At 41.6% G+C, this 20968-nt stretch overlaps 1 protein-coding gene across 1 annotated transcript in view; it reads left to right on the top strand.

Annotated features, from left to right (window-relative positions):
• The window catches only part of LOC105452995, a 125341-nt gene that overhangs the window by 81821 nt on the left and 22552 nt on the right, over positions 1-20968 (top strand). The window contains exons 3-5 of the mRNA XM_011694630.1: positions 351-602; positions 7005-7901; positions 11096-11176. Of these exons, the coding sequence (XP_011692932.1) occupies positions 351-602; positions 7005-7901; positions 11096-11176 (1230 nt within the window). The remainder of the gene's footprint in view (positions 1-350; positions 603-7004; positions 7902-11095; positions 11177-20968) is intronic.

Here is a 20968-nt window from a genome sequence, read left to right as displayed (position 1 = left end):
CCCCGCCCCAGGATCCGGGGGAAAAAACTAACAGACGTGTCTCGCGTATATAGTACAGCGAGATTCGCATGAAGAAATCATACCGACATTAAGGGAAACCGTCTCGCCCGGAGCGAGTGTCATATCACCTACTCATACATAACGCATCCCAGAGCGAATGTATCCCGGGTCAGGCCGGAGAACGTGCAAAAGATAAAAAAAGGAGCGGCGCGTGAGTGAAGTGAACGAGATCGCGAGTCTGTGTGCACATACGTGTATGCGTGCGCGAGGGATAGAGACAGAGGGTGAGAAAGAGGGTGTGAGCGCGAGAGGGAGAGGCGACCCGTGTGGGTTCTGTGTCTTCTTCGCAGGTCATCGGAGATCTACTACCGCCGGCGACACGCTATCTCGGGCCATCGACGAGCCTTGGCGAGGAGGTTGGCGGCCGGCGCTGCTGGCCCCATCGCCGCCACCTCGACCACCTCGGAATCGCTGGAGAGCTACGGCGTCGATACAGAGATACCCGCCGCAGCCAGGAGGCCCCGTAGCACGAGGGGCTCGCAAAAATGGAGTAACGTACGCGCGGTCATGGCGTTATATTCCTCTCTACGCAAAATCAAGAGGTACTCCCGACATTAGCCGATATATGGACGGTGAATCTCTGACACCGTCGTCAGCACACAAGACACACTGTAACACAAACATATACATACACATATACACACACGCGCAAAACCCTTACAAATTATGTTGGGAACTCGGCACGGTGCCTTGAAGCATTTACTTGTAGTCAACCCCCATGTGTGTACGCTTTTGAAACTTCATTTTTAAAGACATTACACGTCTCGTACAGTTCATCATCCAAAGTAACAACTATCCGTGATGCAATAATTTTTGTTTCAATAATCACATCCTAATTCAAGATCCTAATTAGCTAAGTAATTGATTAATAAGCAAAGTGGATCAAGGAGAGAGTCTAAATTTTAGATTAATTTTAGATTAATTTTTATAGAAATAAATAACGAGATTATCGATATTCGAGATTCTATGATTGTTGTTTTATAAATTTCAAAAATTTTTTTCTAGAAAAGAATTAAATCAGCTGATTTATGGGATTATTTATAAAAATCACTGGCTGCGGAATTTCCTAGTTGCCTAGAAAGTGTTACGAATTTACATACGATTTTAAAAGAAAGAAAAGTCTCGGGAGCCTCCGGTTTTTGTTGAAAGTATTGGAGATCTCTCGCAGCATGCCGTGTTTGCATTTTGTCAATTATTCATTCCGTATACACGATAGATTTTTGAATCAATTCAGATACTCCGAGGAATTCTGATTTTTAGGACCAACGGCTAGCGGGCCCCCGAGACGAGTTTTAAAAGCATTTCGCAGATTTTCAACAATGCGTGAATTATTCAAGATCGTCTCTCGACGCGCGCACGTAGCAACTCCGATCTGATATATATTGTTTCCATCCACACTATCCACACGATACCGCGGCCGATCACCGATGTAAAACGAAGGAACGTAAAGTTTACGAGGGCACGAGACTTCCGCTAAGTAAATGTACGAACTGCAATAAAGTTTGTGTGTGGAGGGAAAAAAAAAGACGCGTCGCGCTATATTAAATTCAAAGGCGATGGTGTGGGTTCGCGTATGAGATTATCGACTTTGTACCTTTAAAAAATTCACGGAAATTCTGATTCAGCTAGACAAATTTAGTAACAAGGTGACATTCTCGTAAAGCAACATGAGGGGAGAAACTAGATGAAAAATATTTCTTAAAAAATGCGTATGTTTATTACACATTTCGGAGCGTTGACAAAATGTCATATTCTAAATTGGAGCGTACTACATCAGATAAAATGCAATTAAAAAGACACTCGAGTAAATGGCAACCTATATAAGTAACGTACGCATTTACGTATACTGTTAGAAATTTCTTAATGAATTTTAAGTAACATGTAATGGAAGCTGGTGGTTATGACGGAAATGAAAAGTAGAAATGAATGACACCACAAAAACTAAGTCACAGTAGCTTAAATGTAATAAACACGTGCAGTAAATTTAATGAACATAGTATTACAAAAATTAATTTACGCGTTAATGAAATGTAAGAAACGTATATAAGTAATAAAAAGTAATGAAGTAACGTACCTAAATGAAATCTAAGAAACAGGTTTCTTAAATGTAATGGACGTGGGCATTAAATTGTTTGTTTAATGGTTAACAGTTTAATGGAAAATACTGGATAAATACGTATAAGTAAATTGTTATTTATGCGTTCTTTGTGCATTACATTTTCCTTAATATATTATATATACGGTTAATTGAATAAGTATCATTTATATCAAATTAAAAGTGAATTAAATTTGAAATTATTTATTTTCTAAAAATATAAAAAATTCTTAAAAACTTAAATTTCATTAACACGTATATTAATAATTATTTCAATTACAGTTAATTAATATTGTATTTACAAATGAATTTTCATTCTGTAAATGAAAAGTATATTAAATTTTAATACACTTAATTTTTTATTTACTACAAACTTAAATTTTAACATGTACATACATTAATATTTATTTCCACCACGGTTAACTAACATTTCATTCATATCTGTAAATAAAAATAAGATACAATAAAATTAAGATTTATATTAATAGTCTCTTCAGCGTACAGATAATTTAAATTTCATTCACCAGTGTACATTAAAAGTTAATGGAATTTAAGGATAATTTCTAACAGTGATAATACGTAACATTGGAGAATCGAGCTGTTTTGAATTTATAATTTTAATATTGTCTTAAAGTACATCGACAGTTGACATTATAAAACGATAGAGACTCGGGTAAGTCTTGAGCAAAAGGCTCGAGTGTCGATCTGATCGTTTTACCTCGTGAACGTCACCCTGCATTCGACGTGAAATCGCACGAAAGTACTGGCTATAACTCCGCTCGTCTCACTGCAACTCTATCCTATCTCTCTCTCTCTCTCTTTCTCTCTCTGTTTCTCTCTCTTTCTCTCTCTCGCCATTTCTCCGATCTCTCTCCTTTCTCTATTACCTCAAATTACTGTACGACTCGTGTTCTAGACTCTGTATTAGATTAGCTGACAGGTGACCGCTGCATCTGTTCTCTGATATCCGCAACGTACGATACTTGGAAATTTCAAAGGTTGATAATGAACTCACCAACTTACGGCGCTGATCGCCCACTCGGCGGCTTCATTTAACGATGATCAACGATCTTGCTTGCTCGCAATTTGCAAGTAAAATTCGCGAACTTTTACCACGCGAATACTCTTACACGTGGACAACGAGATACCTCGGTTACCGTGCGAGTTTCTGGATAATAAATCATTAATAGGGTACAGCGGTGTAATTTGAATAGTGGGGTAATTTGGATAACAGTAAGCATTTGCAAGAATTTCGGAAAAATAAGAGATTTTAAGATACATTTTATTAGATCAGACATTGATCTAATGGAATGTATTTTAAAATCTCTTATTTTTCTGAAATTCTTGCAAATACTTACTGCTATCCAAATTACCTCACTATTCAAATTACCCCGCTGTACTCTATAGAGAATAAACTCTATAGAGTACTCTATAGAGAATTCAAATAAACAGAAATTGTTGGCGACCCCGCAAGGAGCGAGGGAAATCGAGGTTTATCGTTGGAAGAGCGTTTGTGGACTCCGTCCTGTCATTATTCGTGCATTTAGCGCTCTGATTGATACATACACGTATCATCGATAATACGACTCATTTTCTCCATTTGCTTTGTATCGGCGCGATTCGCGATTGACCGGGAAATACGATACGCCTGAATTAATAGCCGTCGAGCGGCTGATCTCGATTAATCTAACGCCGCGAATGAAATATATTTCTCCCCTATTGGCATCGTGTGTACGATTTCAAACGAGCTATATCCCGCATGGTGGTCGTTTCGCGTTACCAGCACTGGTATCCGCGAGTTTTTTTTTAACCGCACCCCGTGTCGTCCACACCCCGAAATCCCTAAATGCTTCACATTTTATTTTCTCTTTTTCCGCAGAAGGCCATCGGCTAAATATATCGGCGGATGAAAGTTGCTCGCCTGCTAATGATATTTTGATACGACTCGCGTCTTTCTTTTCGGGATATTTTCTCATGTGGATGACAGTTAAATTTCCATAAACGAAACGGTTTATTCTAACGTGACGGTAATCGCTTTAAAATAGATTCAACTGATATTCCTACGAACATGTATATAGCATTTACTGACCCGCAGTTTGACGCGTTTGAATTATTCCTTAATAGAAAAAAAAAATACCTTATTACAGCAGAGAGGAAAAAAAGATCCGAAAGGATCAGGATACGTGTTCCCCTTTGAGAATTACATAATACACGCGTGACAACATCACACTTACATGATAGAACACTGTACATGAATGTTATATTAACGATTCAAGAATGCGTAGTGGCATATAACGACCCTTATAGCTCCATTACTGTCTCTGTCTAACGTATGCGATTTTTCAGTGTCTCTGTCTCTGTCTATCTATCTGTCTGTCTGTCTGTCTGTCTGTCTGTCTGTCTGTTTGTCTGTCTGTCTGTCTGTTTGTCTGTCTGTCTGTCTGTATGTCTGTCTGTCTGTCTGCCTCCTATCCATCTGACACTCTAGCTAACTGATCTGAATCTCGATTCTCGCTCGTTTCTTATTTCAAGCAAGAACTACCTATCTTACATAGAACTTAGAGAGTACGACGAGTGTATTCGATCTTCCCGGAAAGAAAAAAAAAGAGAATGATGTGTTTCTCCTCCGTTTCTACTATAGGTTTGAAGAATGGAACGAATAGTAGGTGCATATACCTATATATATAACCTCATGTGTGTTTGCTATAGACAAATAGATCATAGCGAGGACTGCGGAACGGAGGTGTCTTGTGATGTGTTTCTTCCCGCGCGATTTCTGCGTGACGTCGCGCGAAGAGGCTCATGCATGCATGAGATTCGCGTGGAACTCGCCGTTCGCAGTCACGCGGAATCCTGATTAGAAGTCACCTTTGTGCGTCGTGCGATCGTATTTCTTTCGGGACGACGACGCCCGCGTGCGACGAGACACACGGCGAGGCGTGTCTCGTCGAATCCCGAAGTAGGCGCGAATTCGTCGTCGCTTCTCAACGCGAACGGATTAATCGTGTCCGTCAGTCGCAAGCGGTTTGCGACGATGGACGCGGTTGACTCGGACTTCGCTTGAGTGGGAGCGTTGCGATGCATTCGTCGGCGGTATCGCAACGTCTTCTTTAAGAGTGACCCGATTCAGAGAATCACATTATTTCCTAATTAATCAGTTTTTATGAAGGGCAAAATATTCTTTCCATAGACTTGAAAATTTGATAAATTGATCGAATACGTAATTTCCGTTTGTTAAACCTGCTCCAAATTCATCTGCAATTGGATAGTTTCACGTTTATTTTCAATTCGAAAAAATTTTATATCATGTTATCAAACGATATATTTTCGATTTTTATTTAATTGTAAAACATTGAAAAATAATAAAATATTGGAAATGTAATATGTGTTGGGAAGTATAAAGCTACGAGAACAGGTATAAAAGGTTACAATTAACGGGGGATTGATTTCAAATTTTCAAAACAATATATATAATATTGAAAGAGAATTTGCAGCGATTATTTTTGCAGTTCTATATGTGGGATTTTTCTAAATAAAAATTTTTGAAATCAAAAGTTTTCAAATGTATACATAAATAAGTTGTGCTATAAAGTAATAAGAACATAATTTTTTACGTCACATTTGAGGAAAAAAATACGACGTTCAAGAGGATGAAAAGCAGAAAATCTCAACTTCCTCATTGATTTACTCTCTTTATTCCGATGATAAACGATTTTATCCGTTACTATACCTTCATAAATCCGACGCGCGTCATCAGAACAGATTGTTTCCGTCCGGATAAATCAGTCTTTAAAGTACGTATTCGGTTCCTACGGCAGGAATACCCATATATCACGCGGTTCACTTAATACTCGCGAGATACACGCGAGAGACGCGTGATTATTTATTGAGCACCGACAATCCGTGCTTATCGGTTCCTCTCCCGCGCGACGGCGGGAAAATAGGATTATTCGTCGCGGATACGGGATTTCGGATCGATGGGAAGGATATCTCCAGCGGCGGCAGTTTTGTATCGCGCATTGAAAACCCCTCTTTATCACGTTCGAACTTTATCTTTTCGCGTGCAGGCGCCGCCCGATAATTCACAGGTCAGTGCATACGATTGCATCTAACAAAGTAGCGCGTGACGTAAATTTGCCGCCGCATATGAAAGATGCATAGCGTTGATATTTAAACAATGAACAAGTCTCTTTTTTTAGATTGCATAATTTGATTGAGTCCCCCCTTCTCCTCTGCGGCAAAAAAAAATATATATTATTCTCCGCTCAATTAAGTATATCAGAAATATTCCGAACGGATATGACGACAATATCGAGCGCTTACATTCGCGAGGACGTTTCATTCTCGCGGACAATTCTCCGAGCGTTGATGTTTACTCGCAATTTATGTATTTAAACAGCTCCATTTAACCCGACGAATGTACACGGCGGAGTTAGTGGTTTTATTAGTGCAGTTACTCCTTTCATGTCCGCAAGAGAGTTAAGATGACTCGAACCGATAGCCGTAACGTCGTTTCCCCTTCGTATTACTTGACGGCTGCCTTTACACACGGGATTTACGGGGTGTATTATCTTATCTGTAAATCGAGCAATAATGATTTTATCTTTTCGTTATTTACGTTTTGAACAAATTTAAGGCGACACGGCGACAATCTGATTAAAGGAGCGCATAATCGGATGTGCATTTATTATCCGTTTAACGTAAGCTTGAACATTTTTCAAGCTTACGGATTATAAAGCTAAATCGACAAGGGCTGATTCTCGACCGAGGGTGGATGGGATCCGCAGGATCCGCGCTCCGTTTCCCCTTTCGTCCTTGACTGGCGACCTATTTATCTTTCTGCCCGCAGAACGAAGAGCAATCAACGGTGGATGAAACTGCGCACGACCGTGCAGCTGTCCTCGGCGATCACCTCGACGATTCAGAAGAAGCCGCCGCTGAAGCGCGAGGACTCGTTCCTGAAGAGGTTCTCCACCCGGCAGATACCGGAGAGCCAAGAGACCCTCGACACCGGCGAGGGCGAGGGGGACGCGACCGACGATAAGGATACGGGCGCTCGGCGCCGCAGGCGACCCCGCAGACCGCAGAGGCCGCCCAAGACCGTGGTCAATCCCGACGAGAACTTCTACTACTACTGGCTGATGCTGTTGTCGGCCTGCGTCCTCTACAACCTCTGGACGCTGATCGTCCGCCAGAGTCTGCCGGAGCTGCAGGCGCTCGCGCCCAACACCTGGCTCGCCTGCGACGGCTTCACGGACATGGTGTTCTTTCTGGATGTGGTGGTGCAGTTTCGCACCGGCTACCTGGAGCAGGGCCTGATGGTCTACAACAATCGGAAGCTCGCCGGTCACTACCTCAAGTCCAAGTCCTTCGTCTTGGATCTGTTCGCGCTGCTGCCGCTCGATCTGCTCCAGGTGAACCTCGGCAATAATCCCATGCTGAGGTTCCCCAGGTTCCTCAAGATCTACCGAGTGTACAATTACTACTACATGGTGGAGTCGCGGACGGTCTATCCAAATTTCTGGCGCGTGCTGAATCTCATTCACATACTGCTCATACTGGCGCACTGGTTCGGCTGCTTTTACTACCTGCTGAGCGAGGTCGAGGGCTTCCAAGGCGACTGGGTGTACCCGTACCGGCCCGGCGAGTACGCCACCCTGACCAGGAAGTATCTCGGCTCCCTCTACTGGTCCACCCTGACGCTGACGACCATCGGTGATCTGCCCACGCCGGAGACCAACGCCGAGTGAGTGACATAATCTCTACACGCACACGTATTATACAACACTATTATACTTTCGCTCCCCGCTGTCCCTTTTCGTTTTCTTCTTCTTTTTTTTCCTTTCCTTTTTTTATCGCACCGTGCGCCCGATCTCGTCATGACGAAGCTTAAGAGAGAATGGAACGTCGTGCCTTCTTCCGGACCTTCGCTCGCCTCTCGAGAAACCGAGAATCACTCGGTGAGAGAGCATCGGTGCGCATCGAATCGTTGACGTGCCGAGGCATCGAAATATCGCGCGGCTTATAATCTAAAATAAGTACACGCGATATCTTTTTTAGACAAATATACAGTATAAGAGTAGGGAAAAACTGTATGTAACTAATTATCTCTTGAAAATTGACTGTACCAAGAATTCTTTTGTATAACTTTCATTTTATGAAAGCATGTTCTAGTAAACATAGCTCGGAAATTCTTCCTTACAAAGTTAGTGTTAACAAACTTCGTCACGCGGGAACCGTCCCGCGTTGAGTGTTGCGTTATTTCTCGTTATATACGATCGGACTTGTTATCCCCTGAACAATTACGCTTCTCGGGAAAAATTAATCGAAATCTGATTTCCTCGAGTTGCCGCAATCTTTCCAAAAGTGGATGAGATTATTGAACCCTTTATATGTTTCTACAACGATATCGATTCCCTCAACTGTTTGGTTACATTTCGTATCGAACGGTTAAAAAATCGTCCCGTCTTTCGAGAAGCTTGGGAGGATAAATCTACTTCCTCGTCTCTAAGATCTGATTTTCGAAAATTTCTCCAAGTATACGCGAATCCTTCGCTGAATCCTTTATAGATTTTTACGTTGATCCCCGCACATATCGCGGGTTCCGAGGCATCGAAGTGTAAAGTGGCTCGAGGCTCGAGTTCAGTTTGCATTCGTATTCGCGTTACGACATTCTAAAAACTGATGGCTCCTTCACGCGGATCAACAGGTAGCCGGTGCATGATTTTATTTTACTTTGCGGCACTCGTCCTTGGGCCGCGCGATTTGCGGATCCATCAAGTTGTCGCGTGATATAAATGTAAAACGGCCCCGCGTATGCACTGAAACCGGAGAAATTTCAAGAATAAGGAAGGCAATGTGCAGACGTATCAGGAAACGATCCTTGACAATTGTGAGATACTACTTTCAACGAATTATTTTAATTGCAGATAAAAAAAAAGAGGTCTATATGTTACAAAGAGATAAAAAAAAGAAGAAAATTATGCAAATGTCATCAGAAATCATTTTAATGTCAAAGATTTCGTACGCAGTACAAGCAAAGCTCGCTTTTGTAGACGAGAGTAGACGTTACATTCACTCTGATTTCAATGAACGTCACAAATCGATGCGCGCGAAACACTTCAATATCGACAGGGAAATTAGCGCCTCGCGGATGAATCGCCGTTGGCTCAATAATTGCGTTCACTTTCTCCTCCCCTTCCTCCCCGCCGCTGTTTCCCGGTTTCCCGGTCGGTTCGCGTATTTTCGGATGCTCGTCACATTCATCGCGAAATACAATACAATGTTATTGGAACGTGTCCCCGTGTAACACAGTGTAACACGCCGCGTGGGTCGCGCGCGCTCCCCGCGAGAGCGAGAGATCCCACTAGACCGGGGGGCGAGCGCTCTCCATCTCGCGTAAGTCGGATTCAAATTCTCGTATACCATCGTATACCATTTGGATGCAAACGGGGTGTTACGCGAACGACCCAACTGTCATTGTTACAGTCGTTCGTTATGCAACGGTATACGCTCCCTCGGGACGTCCTAAATTTCGTGGGCGTTGAATCCGAGAATGGACTCTCTGCTAACGTGACGAGTCTTGGAATTAACGCGTCCCAAAAGCGGACTCGATAGACTTCGCGAAATACTGCGTCTCGGTGTTACGTAAATCAAAGATTTTCATTTTATTGCGGATCGTAGCGATAACAGAGATATATTCGCGGAGATTACAGGATATGAAGCGTGTATAATATTTTTTGTAAGCCCAATTTAGACGATCTACAATTCGAGAATTCAGATCAATTCAGAAATAGAATTCTGTTCATAAATTTATACGCCGTAATTAAAAAAGAAACATTAAAGAAAGAATTAAAGAATGCAACATTAAATAGATATTACATAATGCACATATTAAATATACATTAGTATATAAAATATATGTTAAACTATACATATATACATATATCAAAATACACGGCATATAAAAAATCGAACTGTATTTTGAATTCTGACGCAAATTATAGATCGTGTAAAGAGGATTCGCGAGCGTTGAGTTAAAAAAAAAAACGATGCATTCTGCGAGTATCGAGTGAAACGTTCAAAATGCGGGATTAACATCAAAATCCTCGCGTTCTTTAGAATTCGCAATGATGTAATTCTCGCGTTTCGATGCCGTCGCAAGCGGTACGCCATGCGGAACACGTTTCAGTAATAATATCGTGTAATTTAACGTCATTTATAACATAATCGCACCTTGAATTAACTTATACAAATTAATTGTCGGCTAATCGGCAAATCGATTGACAAAGCGTCCATTCCGCCACGCGCGATACGTAACGTTCCATGTACGATTAAATGGTGTTTTGCAGCGCGTAATGTTTTATCGTATTATCGCGCGCGTTACGTTCGATCGGATCAAATTCTGATGGCGTTGAAACGAGATCAACAAAGCCGCTCATTGATCGATGATCGATCGACAAAGTATCCCTTCCCATATATGTGTTGTCGACGCGACGGATTTCTCTCCGCTTTGAATAGTCACGAAAGTGACTATATAGTCGTCCAAGCATCGTCGATTTTCTGCAACGCCACGTCTGTTCCTGTCGACGATGACAAACGTAGTACGGTCCTTGGATCGTCGTTAAAACATGTACAGGGTTCGCAAAATCGACATCCACCTTGGAAGACACCGAATACGACTGTGAACATGTTTAATTTGTAAAAAAATTTATGTAGTCACAAGTGTAACGGTTCGCGTCAATTTCCGTGTATCTTTTTCAATCCATTCGTGCGCTGGACTTTCAGCCTTTCCGGCTTTGCGTTCCGCGCGCGTCGATTCAGCGCGCGGCGCGGGAACGCCCGGCGATTCCATTGTCTCTCCTAAGTTAGTCTCTTTAGTGAACTTAGATGCCTAGGAATTAGACTCGTGAAGCGGCCTTGTTGTTGTTGTGTTGGCAGAATCGTAGCGGGCGGCAATCCCCGGAGCCTCGCTCGTCGTGGCCGACTGTCCCGGCTTCTGCAGTTCAAGAATAATGGAGGGTATCTGTATCGTTTCAAGAATAAAAAAAGAACGATAAGAGAACGGAAAGAGAAAGGGAGAATGAATGGGAGTGAGAAAGAGAGAAAGGTGGATTAGAGGCGAAAATAAGGTCGAAATGATAGGAATTGTATGCGAGAGGGGGTGAATGCGAATGCAATGAAAGTGCATGTGAGAAAGAGAGAAAGCTGAAGAGAGGGATGAAAGGGAGCGAAATGAAAAGAGCGAAAGTGACTAGCTCTGTCGTTTCTGAAACAGCATGTACTGTAAATTCGAAAAGACTCGAGATTTTGTATATAACTACTGAAATCGCGACTCTTTTGTCGGTGCTCGCTCAACGTTTCTCGGAATTAATTGCGTTCACAAGCCAGTCGAGTCGGTGAACACGACGTTGCAGAAGGGAACGAAAAGAAAAGAAGGCGGAAGTCGTTTTAGCACGGTCGAATTTTTGCGGAGGGAAAAAAGGCGCGGAGGTGAACGAAACTTGGAAACGTAACGATGAATCACACGGAGAGAGGCAGGCGAAGTGCCTCTCATTTGCGACATTATGTTGGCAACGGGAGGCGGGCGCAGGGGGGAGAGGGGACGGTAATACTCGTTTGAAAAATGATCGGAACCGTGTCGTGGTCTTTGCTCGTTTACCGCAAAGCAGCCGGCACGCGAATCGCGAGCGCGATTTAATTCATCGGCACAATAACACCGTTAAAATGACGCGTCTCTCACTCGTCCGCTGTCCTGCGCGTCGAGACGCAATTTTTCAACCCGTATAACGAATTCTCCCGCGCGCGCTGTTTTATTACGCGGCGGAGAATTTATATCGTGCCACGAAATCCACGTCGCGCAATTAGAAAGGACAAGCAATGCGCTTTATTTCGAATTGCATTTTTCGCAAGGACGAATCTTTCCTGGGGCGGGCGGCGCGCGACGGGAGGCGGTATAGATGAAATTTTTCCCTCGCGGGTAACACGGGGGGGATAGCTATACCGAGCTCATCGGATATTGCGCGGTAATGGCTATTCGGGATCAGTGTTTATCCTCCAAACAGTATTATGTTTTGGTACTCTCTGATTTCGCCCTCCGCAGAGACATGGGCAAACAATCCTGCGAATAGCCAGACGATTAAAAAAAAAAAGTGATGGTAAATCCGCATGTTGATTAATTTATACAGTCACGTGTGTGGGGCGCGTAAATACGACAAAGGGACAATTGTCTATACGTGACTGCGAATTAATCAATAAAATGTAGATTTCGTGTTGCTCTTATAATCCTCGCTTAAACAGAGCATCATCTTGTCGTCAGATACTATTATTGTCACAAGAATGGACCGTACTGGGGTCCCCGAATAATTGTCATCGAGTATTTCGCTAACGTTCTTCCCTCATCGCTATATCGCTCTTTATCGTTTACCACTTCCTTTTGATATATCGGTGTTCAAATATTATTACAAATACTCGCCACGGTGGTATTTATTTACGTCTTTAGTTAGATTCGCAGACTACAGTGTAGATACGAGTAACTGCCTGAAGAAAGAACACACGTTTCCACTCGCGGAATGCGAAATCGTATTTTTACGAGCGCGTGAATTCGCGGACCTTTGCATCCATATCCCGCAAGCAATCGGGTGCGGGAGGGAGTCTATAAAAAAAAGGGGGGGAGAGGGGAAAGGGAGAAACGTTCGTAACGATATTGCGTTCCAGTTGGAGTTATCGACCGACCGACCGTGCGCGGGGAAGGTAATTTATGCGCCGCGTGTGTTATCGCGGGGGGGGGGGGAAACGCGCGCGTGCACGAAAGCACGTGTCGGTGCGACGTTGGCACTGACGATCTCTGAACTCTTTGACGACGAGGCGGGAGACGGTGCGGAGTTCGTTCCCCGGCAATTAGTCTTTGTCTGGATGACCAAACGGCAAACAGACGGTTACCGCGATGACACGACTCCAGACATGGCGGGTGACCGTCTTTGCGTTACTCACTCGTTACACGTTTGACGTAAAGGCCGCTTTATACGAGGGGCACCCAATTTCAGGCGATTCGAGACAAAATATACTTGATATGAAGGATCAGATTTAAGACGGTAATGTCAGGTTATTAGATGTACATTAGGGTGGAGCGATTTCTTACCCCCTGTCGTGCATGTATTTTCGGAAAAGGCATAAAAAAATGATGAATTTTGGTGACAAGCGGAAATTTTTAAATGAATATCCACTCCTCCTAAAAAATAAAAAAACATCGTTTTTTTTCATTTTTATTTTATTTCAACTAATCATCGGTTTATTATGGTACATAACAATTGTTTCATAAAAATTATTTATTGCTGGAAATCTTTTTTCGTTTCACATCTTGGCCTTTTAAAGAGACTCGATCATAGTAAATGCCATTCCTTCGCCGCGTTTTGCTTGGGGGAACACACGATGTGCTGTCTCTGTGATAATTTTAATGTGACGCTCCGTTGCTTGTATATGACAGCTGGGTATTTGCAAATCTTTAATTGCATCATCTGCGAACATGTATCCTCGGATTTCATCGTCTGACATTGATCGCGAAAAAGCAGGCTCGATCAAATTTACGTTTTCCCTGTCGATTATATCTATACAGTCGTTGCAATCAAAGTTTATACGGTGACCGTACGGTGAAAACATAAATTTGACCGAACCTGCTTTTTCGCGATCAATGTCAGACGATGAAAATCGAGAATATATGTTTGCAGATGTTGCAATTAAAGATTTGGAAATACCCTGTCATATACAAGCAACGGAGCGTCACATTAAAATTGTCACCGAGACAGCACATCTTGTGTCCCCCCCAAGCAAAACGCGGCGAAGGAATGGCATTTACTATGATCGAATCTCGGCTTAAAAGGCCAAGAAGTGAAACAAAAAAAGATTTCCAGCAATAAATTATTTTTATGAAACAATTGTTATGTATACCATAATAAACCGATGATTAATTGAGATAAAATAAAAATGAAAAAATGTTTTTTTTTATTTTTTAGGAGGGGTAGATATTCATTAAGAAATTTTTGCTTGTAACCAAAATTCATCATTTTTTATGCCTTTTCCGAAAATACATGCACAACAGGAGTAAGAAATCGCTCCACTCTAATGTACATATTATAAATAATGGGGGACTAAAAGGCAAAGTCGGGTACCTGCAAAGAAAAAGATTATGCAATGATAAAAATCGTAACTTATGTTAAAATTGTCGCAAGTAAGCATAAAGTGCACCGAGATACGGTTATTCGAAGATGCACTTTGGCAAAAGAAGTATCGGCACGAGTGCTTTACATCAATGTCAGCGAGTAAGTGTCGCCACGAGGAGGACGGCACGTGGTCGGAAACGTCTCTCTTAAACTCGCGATGGACTCGGAGTGATCGATGAGTCGCCGTCTCTCCATGCTTTATCGAGGAAAGGAATTGCGGACGAAGGAAAGCGGGAAGAGGCGAGGCTAATAACACGCGACGCGCTCGTCGTGAAATCGTCTGTAGAAAATCGCGCGAGCCGATGGGTAATGAGCAGCCATAAGCTGCGAGATGACAAATGGTAGGTTCGTGCCGAAACGATAAAACGACGTTTCTTGTAGTTCTGGACGCGGCATAAGATAGATATTCTAGAGCACTTACGTTCTATTTCAAGTGCAGTTGTTCGTCTATTATCGAAAATGGAAAAAAAAACCCGAGTAACTAAATGAGATCAAAAGTACAAAGTGGAAAAGCGAATAAAGAGGGTAATTGTACTATTGCATGAACATTCGCTTTTAGATACGATTAGAATTTTTATTTGATTTGAATCTATCTATAGATGACCTAATTATCATCTGTTTAATTAATTTTATTCGTTTATTTTATTAGAATCGACGAAGTTATTTTAGTGACGAAAATAATGTTAAAATTGAAAATAAGCCGTCTTAAGTGAAATAGAACAGAGAAAACATGAAGAAAAGCGTTGAAAGGTAGAAAGTATAATTTTTTATTTGCTTAATTGATTTTATTCATTTATTTCGCCTAAAATGAATGCAATTATACTTCGAGTGGCGCGACAATGGCTTAACATCAGAATAAGAGGTTGCAACGACGCTTAAAGTGGAACAAAACACGAGCTGTAAAGAAAAACGTGAAAGTTAAAAATGAGCGTGATTTTTTGTCCCACTTGTTTTTTAAAGTCTAGCCTGCCTGACGAGTAATCCGTTATTGATGGCATTCGCGAAGAAAATCGATTGAGACGAACGATTGCGCCCGCAACAAGAGGAGATCTTTGGCGTTGGGAATTTGTCAACCGGGCGACAAATCAACGCGCGCCGACCATTACTCATCCCCGTGAATAACGGCGGTCACCAGCCTCGGCCTAAATAGGCAGCCATATTGCTGGCTAATTACTCTTTGTTTGTCAGTGAATATTCTGGTATACCGGTGTAACAATAACTGCGTTCAATAAGGCCGGGCGGAATTGTTGAGTGACAATAGCGTATGATTGGCGCATAAACTCCCTTCGATCCGTAGGAATCCTCCGATTCTCGAGGACGCGACTATCTTCTTGAGGTGTGTCGCCTTTGCAACCGCTATCCTGGATTTTTCTGAATTATTCTCAGTTTTTTATACTTGCGACTCGCGAGTAAGGATTCACAGCTGTGCGAAATTTTGCCGTTTACCATTTCGTTGCACGTATAAGAATTGAAACTTTGGAATTTCAGGAGTTTAACGAACCAGATTTGTTGTTCAAAAAACTGCACTGTAACTGTTCGTTTGTCGAACGTGAGCGATACCACGGCGGCGGTGTCACGCGGAAGAACGCGCCGCACGTCGATATGACGCGTGCTTTCAGCCGAAGCCGATCGAAACCGCGATCCGTCACGGAGCGAGATATTTTTTACGTCAAAGTGTAGGCGTACCACACGTCAGACGAGAGTTTGGGATTTTTCTGTACATGCCCACGCAATTTTTTTTGTGCGAAAGTTGCTTAATTAAATCGAGAGCCGGTCTATTTTCATCCCTGAAACGTAAAATGGGAACGTGGAATATTCTTCATTTGATTTTATTTTAACTCGTGCAGCACGAATGTAACGGTGATTTACATAATCGCTGCCTCATGTGAGACCGCTAATATTCATCGATTACGTTCACGGTATGTAGCTTATTTCACAGCGAGATAATCTGATCCATTTTTGTACCGCGCATTTTAGGTTTATCGAAATTATCGTACGATCGCACGTAGTCATGCAAATATAGAAACTCTCGAAAAGTACTATACTAGGTTTTCAGTTGCATATCGTTAAATATATATTCGATATTTCGCATATTCGAAAAAATATTTTATATCAAAAAGAATTAAGAAATTACAAATTTAAATGTCATATAATATATTTCATGTTTAAAATAAAATATTTTTTGTGTATTAATCCAAAAATTTGAAAAACGGCAATTGATTCCTTAGTTATTGTTAGTATAATTATTTTAGTATATTGTTTTGAGTTTATTTCAACTTATCATTTTTAATAGTGACTCCTCATACAATTACAAAAAAAATTTGAATTTCCTTTAAAAGAATCAATCTCTCCTTAATATTTTGTTCTAATACTGCCAGTTATTTTTGTTTTGATTCAAAAGACAAAAATATCTGAAAATATGAAAATATCAGTCTTTCTCTATGAAAGGCTAAATATTTCTGATGCTGATTTTGACTATTCTTTGATATTAGATATAGTTCTTTCATTAGACGAGAGAAAAAATGTACTATTATATCTACAAATATTTGAACGCACAAATCGGGTTTTCTGCCGTAAAGAGATTCAATTTTTTTAATGCTGCTTCTCGTAGTCTCTCTCGATATCTCTAGTTATTAGAAGCATGCAGGTGAACGTTCACTTTGTATGGATGTACAAATTCGAATGTATATCGTCGCTAATCCGTACTATAGATGTAGACTCACGCCGTGCCGCACCGATGAAGTCGCGGAACGAGAAACGCGATTTATCGTGACGATCGACTTGAACGCATTAAACGCGAAGCGTAGTCGGGAGAACGAGCGCCCGAAGCACATATCGTGCGGTTTCGTCGTGATGGTTAGAGCAATGGCATGAACAGGTGCTGGTGGACAGTTTCGGAACATCTGGCTTTACAATTCTAAATGCAATCGATTTTTTTTTTCAACTACTGTACGAAACACGGCCGAATACCGTGCCGTGAATATCAGAAAAATCGACTGAATCGCAACTGCGTCGTCTCGTGCTACGCGTCGACGTTACTCCCGTCGCAATCGAGTCAAATTAATCGATCAGGGTGTTCGTTACACGTGACAGAACCCCCTCGAAGGATCGCTCTGACCTCGCGAGGTGCATCGAGGGTAAGAGTCGGTTACGGTATACCGTCGGCACGGCGAGGTACTTTGCGACGTCTTAATTTTCAGCCTCAAACTTAATATTCCTGAAAGCCCTTAAGAGATTGCCGAAAAGAGAGGGCACGGGGTCATTGAGGTTTCGCGCGAGCAGCCCGGCCGTATCGGCGACGAGACACTCGCGCGTTTCGCCGCCCCGTTTTGGGACGGCAACGACCGGGGTTAAAAACTCCAACCCTCTCCTCCCCCTGCAGCCGGGCGATAGGGATTCCAGCAGTCCAGCATTACAAATCGTATCTGTCGCGGCCGGCGACAGTATTCAGCCACACCCGCAGGGCTAATTTGAATAATACCTACGGGAATATTCCATTTCGTTTCTCCGCGCGCACCGCGCGCCTCGCCTCGACCGTCTTTCTTCGTCGAAGTTTTATTCGCTCTTCGCGTCGTTTTACATTAAGAGGCAGAGTCTCGCGCGCGCTAAGGAGATTCGCAATTGAAACTTAGCGACGCTTGACGTTAATACGATTTATAAAATCTAATATACGTGTAACGTGTGGGCAATATGCACGCCGTTAGCAAACAGCGTATAAAACATTGTGAGTGCAATTCTTTATCTGAATATTATGTATTTAAAAAAGAAAGAAACAGAGAGAGAGAGAGATTATTATTTGTAATTATAAATTTTTTTGAAGCTCACTTATAAATTTGATTAACTATTTTTAATTAAACGATCTAACTACATCGCGGTTCTATCCGACTTTTTTTATTTGTAAAATATTTGCTATAGGTATTGCAATAGATCAAGTACAGTACGATACAATTTGCGTATTAACATGGGACGAGTGGCAATCTGTATCACTTTAAGTTGATGGGAGTTTATGAGCGTTTTCTTAGTCTTCTAAACCACTCGCGCATTTGTCTGGCTTTAAGTACCAGGTCGCGAATGTTTTTGAAAAATTCGAAAAATGGCAATAAGCATGATTTATGGGATTTCACGAACTTTGTTTTTATTTTTTTCCGAAGCTTCCGTTACGGCATTCACCACTTGCTCGCCCCAAGGTATCAATATATAGCACCGGAGTTCCATTGACCTACATCATCCATCAGAGCCACAACCAGCTATGATATTTGCGCTTGACGCGAGAATTATATTCTTTCCCTTCTCAACACGTAACTTTACGATATATTCATGTTTTGCAAAAAGAATAAAATGCTGAAATAACCAGAACGGTAATAATAATCAAATGATTATTGCGTCACGGGATTAAAGTAGTTACAAAACAAAGCGATTAATATAGCAGCGAAAAATAATAAAGAGTTATTGAGGAAGTTGCATAACAAGCTCGCGTAAATTAATGTCGGTTATAGAGAGATAATTTAATAATACCGCGGCGTGCAAATTGCAAGAGATATTCCCACGTTGTTGAACGTAACTTTATCGGGGTTTTAGGGAGAGTTTTAAATTTATCGATTCCAAATTTTCTCGTTATTAACGAGCCCGGAGAAAATGGACAACATGCGATGATCCCGGCACGATCGAATTACCGTCGCGATTATGATTAATAGGGGATTAACACGTGACCGCTTAATGGAACTTCCCATTCCATTCACGCGATATTAGATCGCGTTACACCGACTGTCAATTCAACTTTAACGCCAATAAACTTGAAACGCGCCGTGCACCGCTTCCATCCACTCGCCCATCGATTATAATACGCGCGATTTGATCACGTAAACTTGAGCGCGATACGTACAGATTACTGGAGATTCCAGCTGATACGTTACGTTACGATCACGCACGTACGTATATCCATCACAGCTTTCTGTCAACTTATGAATAATTCAAGACAAATCGAAATAAAGCACGCAAGAGACGCCGCAGGGGACAGAATAAATCTAAATTTGAAATATATATTATATATACTTATATATAAAGCTGAATCTCGTCCTCTCCGTCCGATTCTTTTGGCCTCATTACCCGCCCACAGATAACGCGATCCTCGTGGAAGAAAGGCGGAGATGGAGATGAGATCGCCACGATATCTGTTCTACCGAGATTAATGCGTCATTAATATGAGATTAATCCGAATTAATTTCGCTCACCGACCGAGCGGACCGTGGTTTTTCAATATCAGCGACGATCTCGGGAGGCAATCTTCCCTTGGTTTTGCGTCGACATCGATCTCGGGTACCGTTAACGTTATCTCTCGGCTCCAATTGATGCAAAGGACGATATATCGTTACATCGGTGCTCTCACGTGATAGCAATTTGCTCTTCAAACGGCTGAACCCGGGAAAGATATTGCCGGCCGATCGGAGAACGGCGTTTTCGTTGTGTTGCTGGCAACACAACGAAATTTTATCGCGCGAGAACAATAATCTCGATTCTCCGCGTCGGAGCCCGCTTCCTATTTTAATGAAACAGATCCGTTGCCTTTGTTTCGACGTAGCGGCGTGCGACAATTCGTGGAAATGTAATTCTAACGCGATAACCAACACTGTTAAATCCATAGTGTCAAATTTAACCTTATTTAAGTCGCCACTACTCCTACTTAATATGTATAGTTATTTTTAACTCTATTGTTTTAGTTAAAAATAACTATACATATTAAGTAGGAGTAGTGGCGATTAAAATAAGGTTAAATTTGACACTATGGATTTAACAGTGTTGGTTATCGCGTTAGAATTACATTTCCACGAATTGTCGCACGCCGCTACGTCGAAACAAAGGCAACGGATCTGTTTCATTAACCCATTAACGTCCAGGCGGACACACTTTTTGAACAATTTTCAGTGGCTTAATTTTTTATTTTAATGGCCTTGAAAAAATTCTAGCAACATCATTTCTGATGTAAAATTTCTTGCTCTTTCAGAATCTGCCATCAGAATTTGTCATAAATAAAGTCCAAAAAAGTTATAGTCGATTTTTTTGAAAAAAAACCGTGATTTTTTACTCAAATTTTTTTTTAATTGATATTTTCATATCGAAACAACATTAGGATAGTCTTGAGGAGTCAAAATACAGCGTCCATAAACTCTAAACTTTAAAACGTGTACATACTCATTTCGAAATTCATGATGGCGACATCGAAAATAGCGGCCGAAAGCTCGAAATGTTACGATACCTATTGTGCAAATTCATTTGAAAAAGGCAGTAATCATCATGACTGGTGTGTTCTTATCATTACCCAACGATGAAATTTAACCCAAATTTGGGTTAAATTTTATCGTTTTATTTAAAAATAGCTATAGTGTTTTAGTTAAAAATAACTATATATTAAGTAGGAGCGTTTTAAATCAGGTTAAATTTGACACTATGGATTTAACAGTGAACAACGTAATCGATAACACGATCGGTATACACGAGATCGACCATCGCAATATTGATTGCCCTCCGTGTAACTATGATTAGTGTGACTTTAAATAAACGTGTGTGCGACGCTTAATGCCGCGGCAAATGGAAACCC

Source organism: Wasmannia auropunctata, unplaced genomic scaffold (assembly GCF_000956235.1).
Source record: "Wasmannia auropunctata unplaced genomic scaffold, wasmannia.A_1.0 LD336023.1, whole genome shotgun sequence".
NCBI lineage: Eukaryota > Metazoa > Arthropoda > Insecta > Hymenoptera > Formicidae > Wasmannia > Wasmannia auropunctata.
This window is presented reverse-complemented; position numbering and strand designations above follow the sequence as displayed.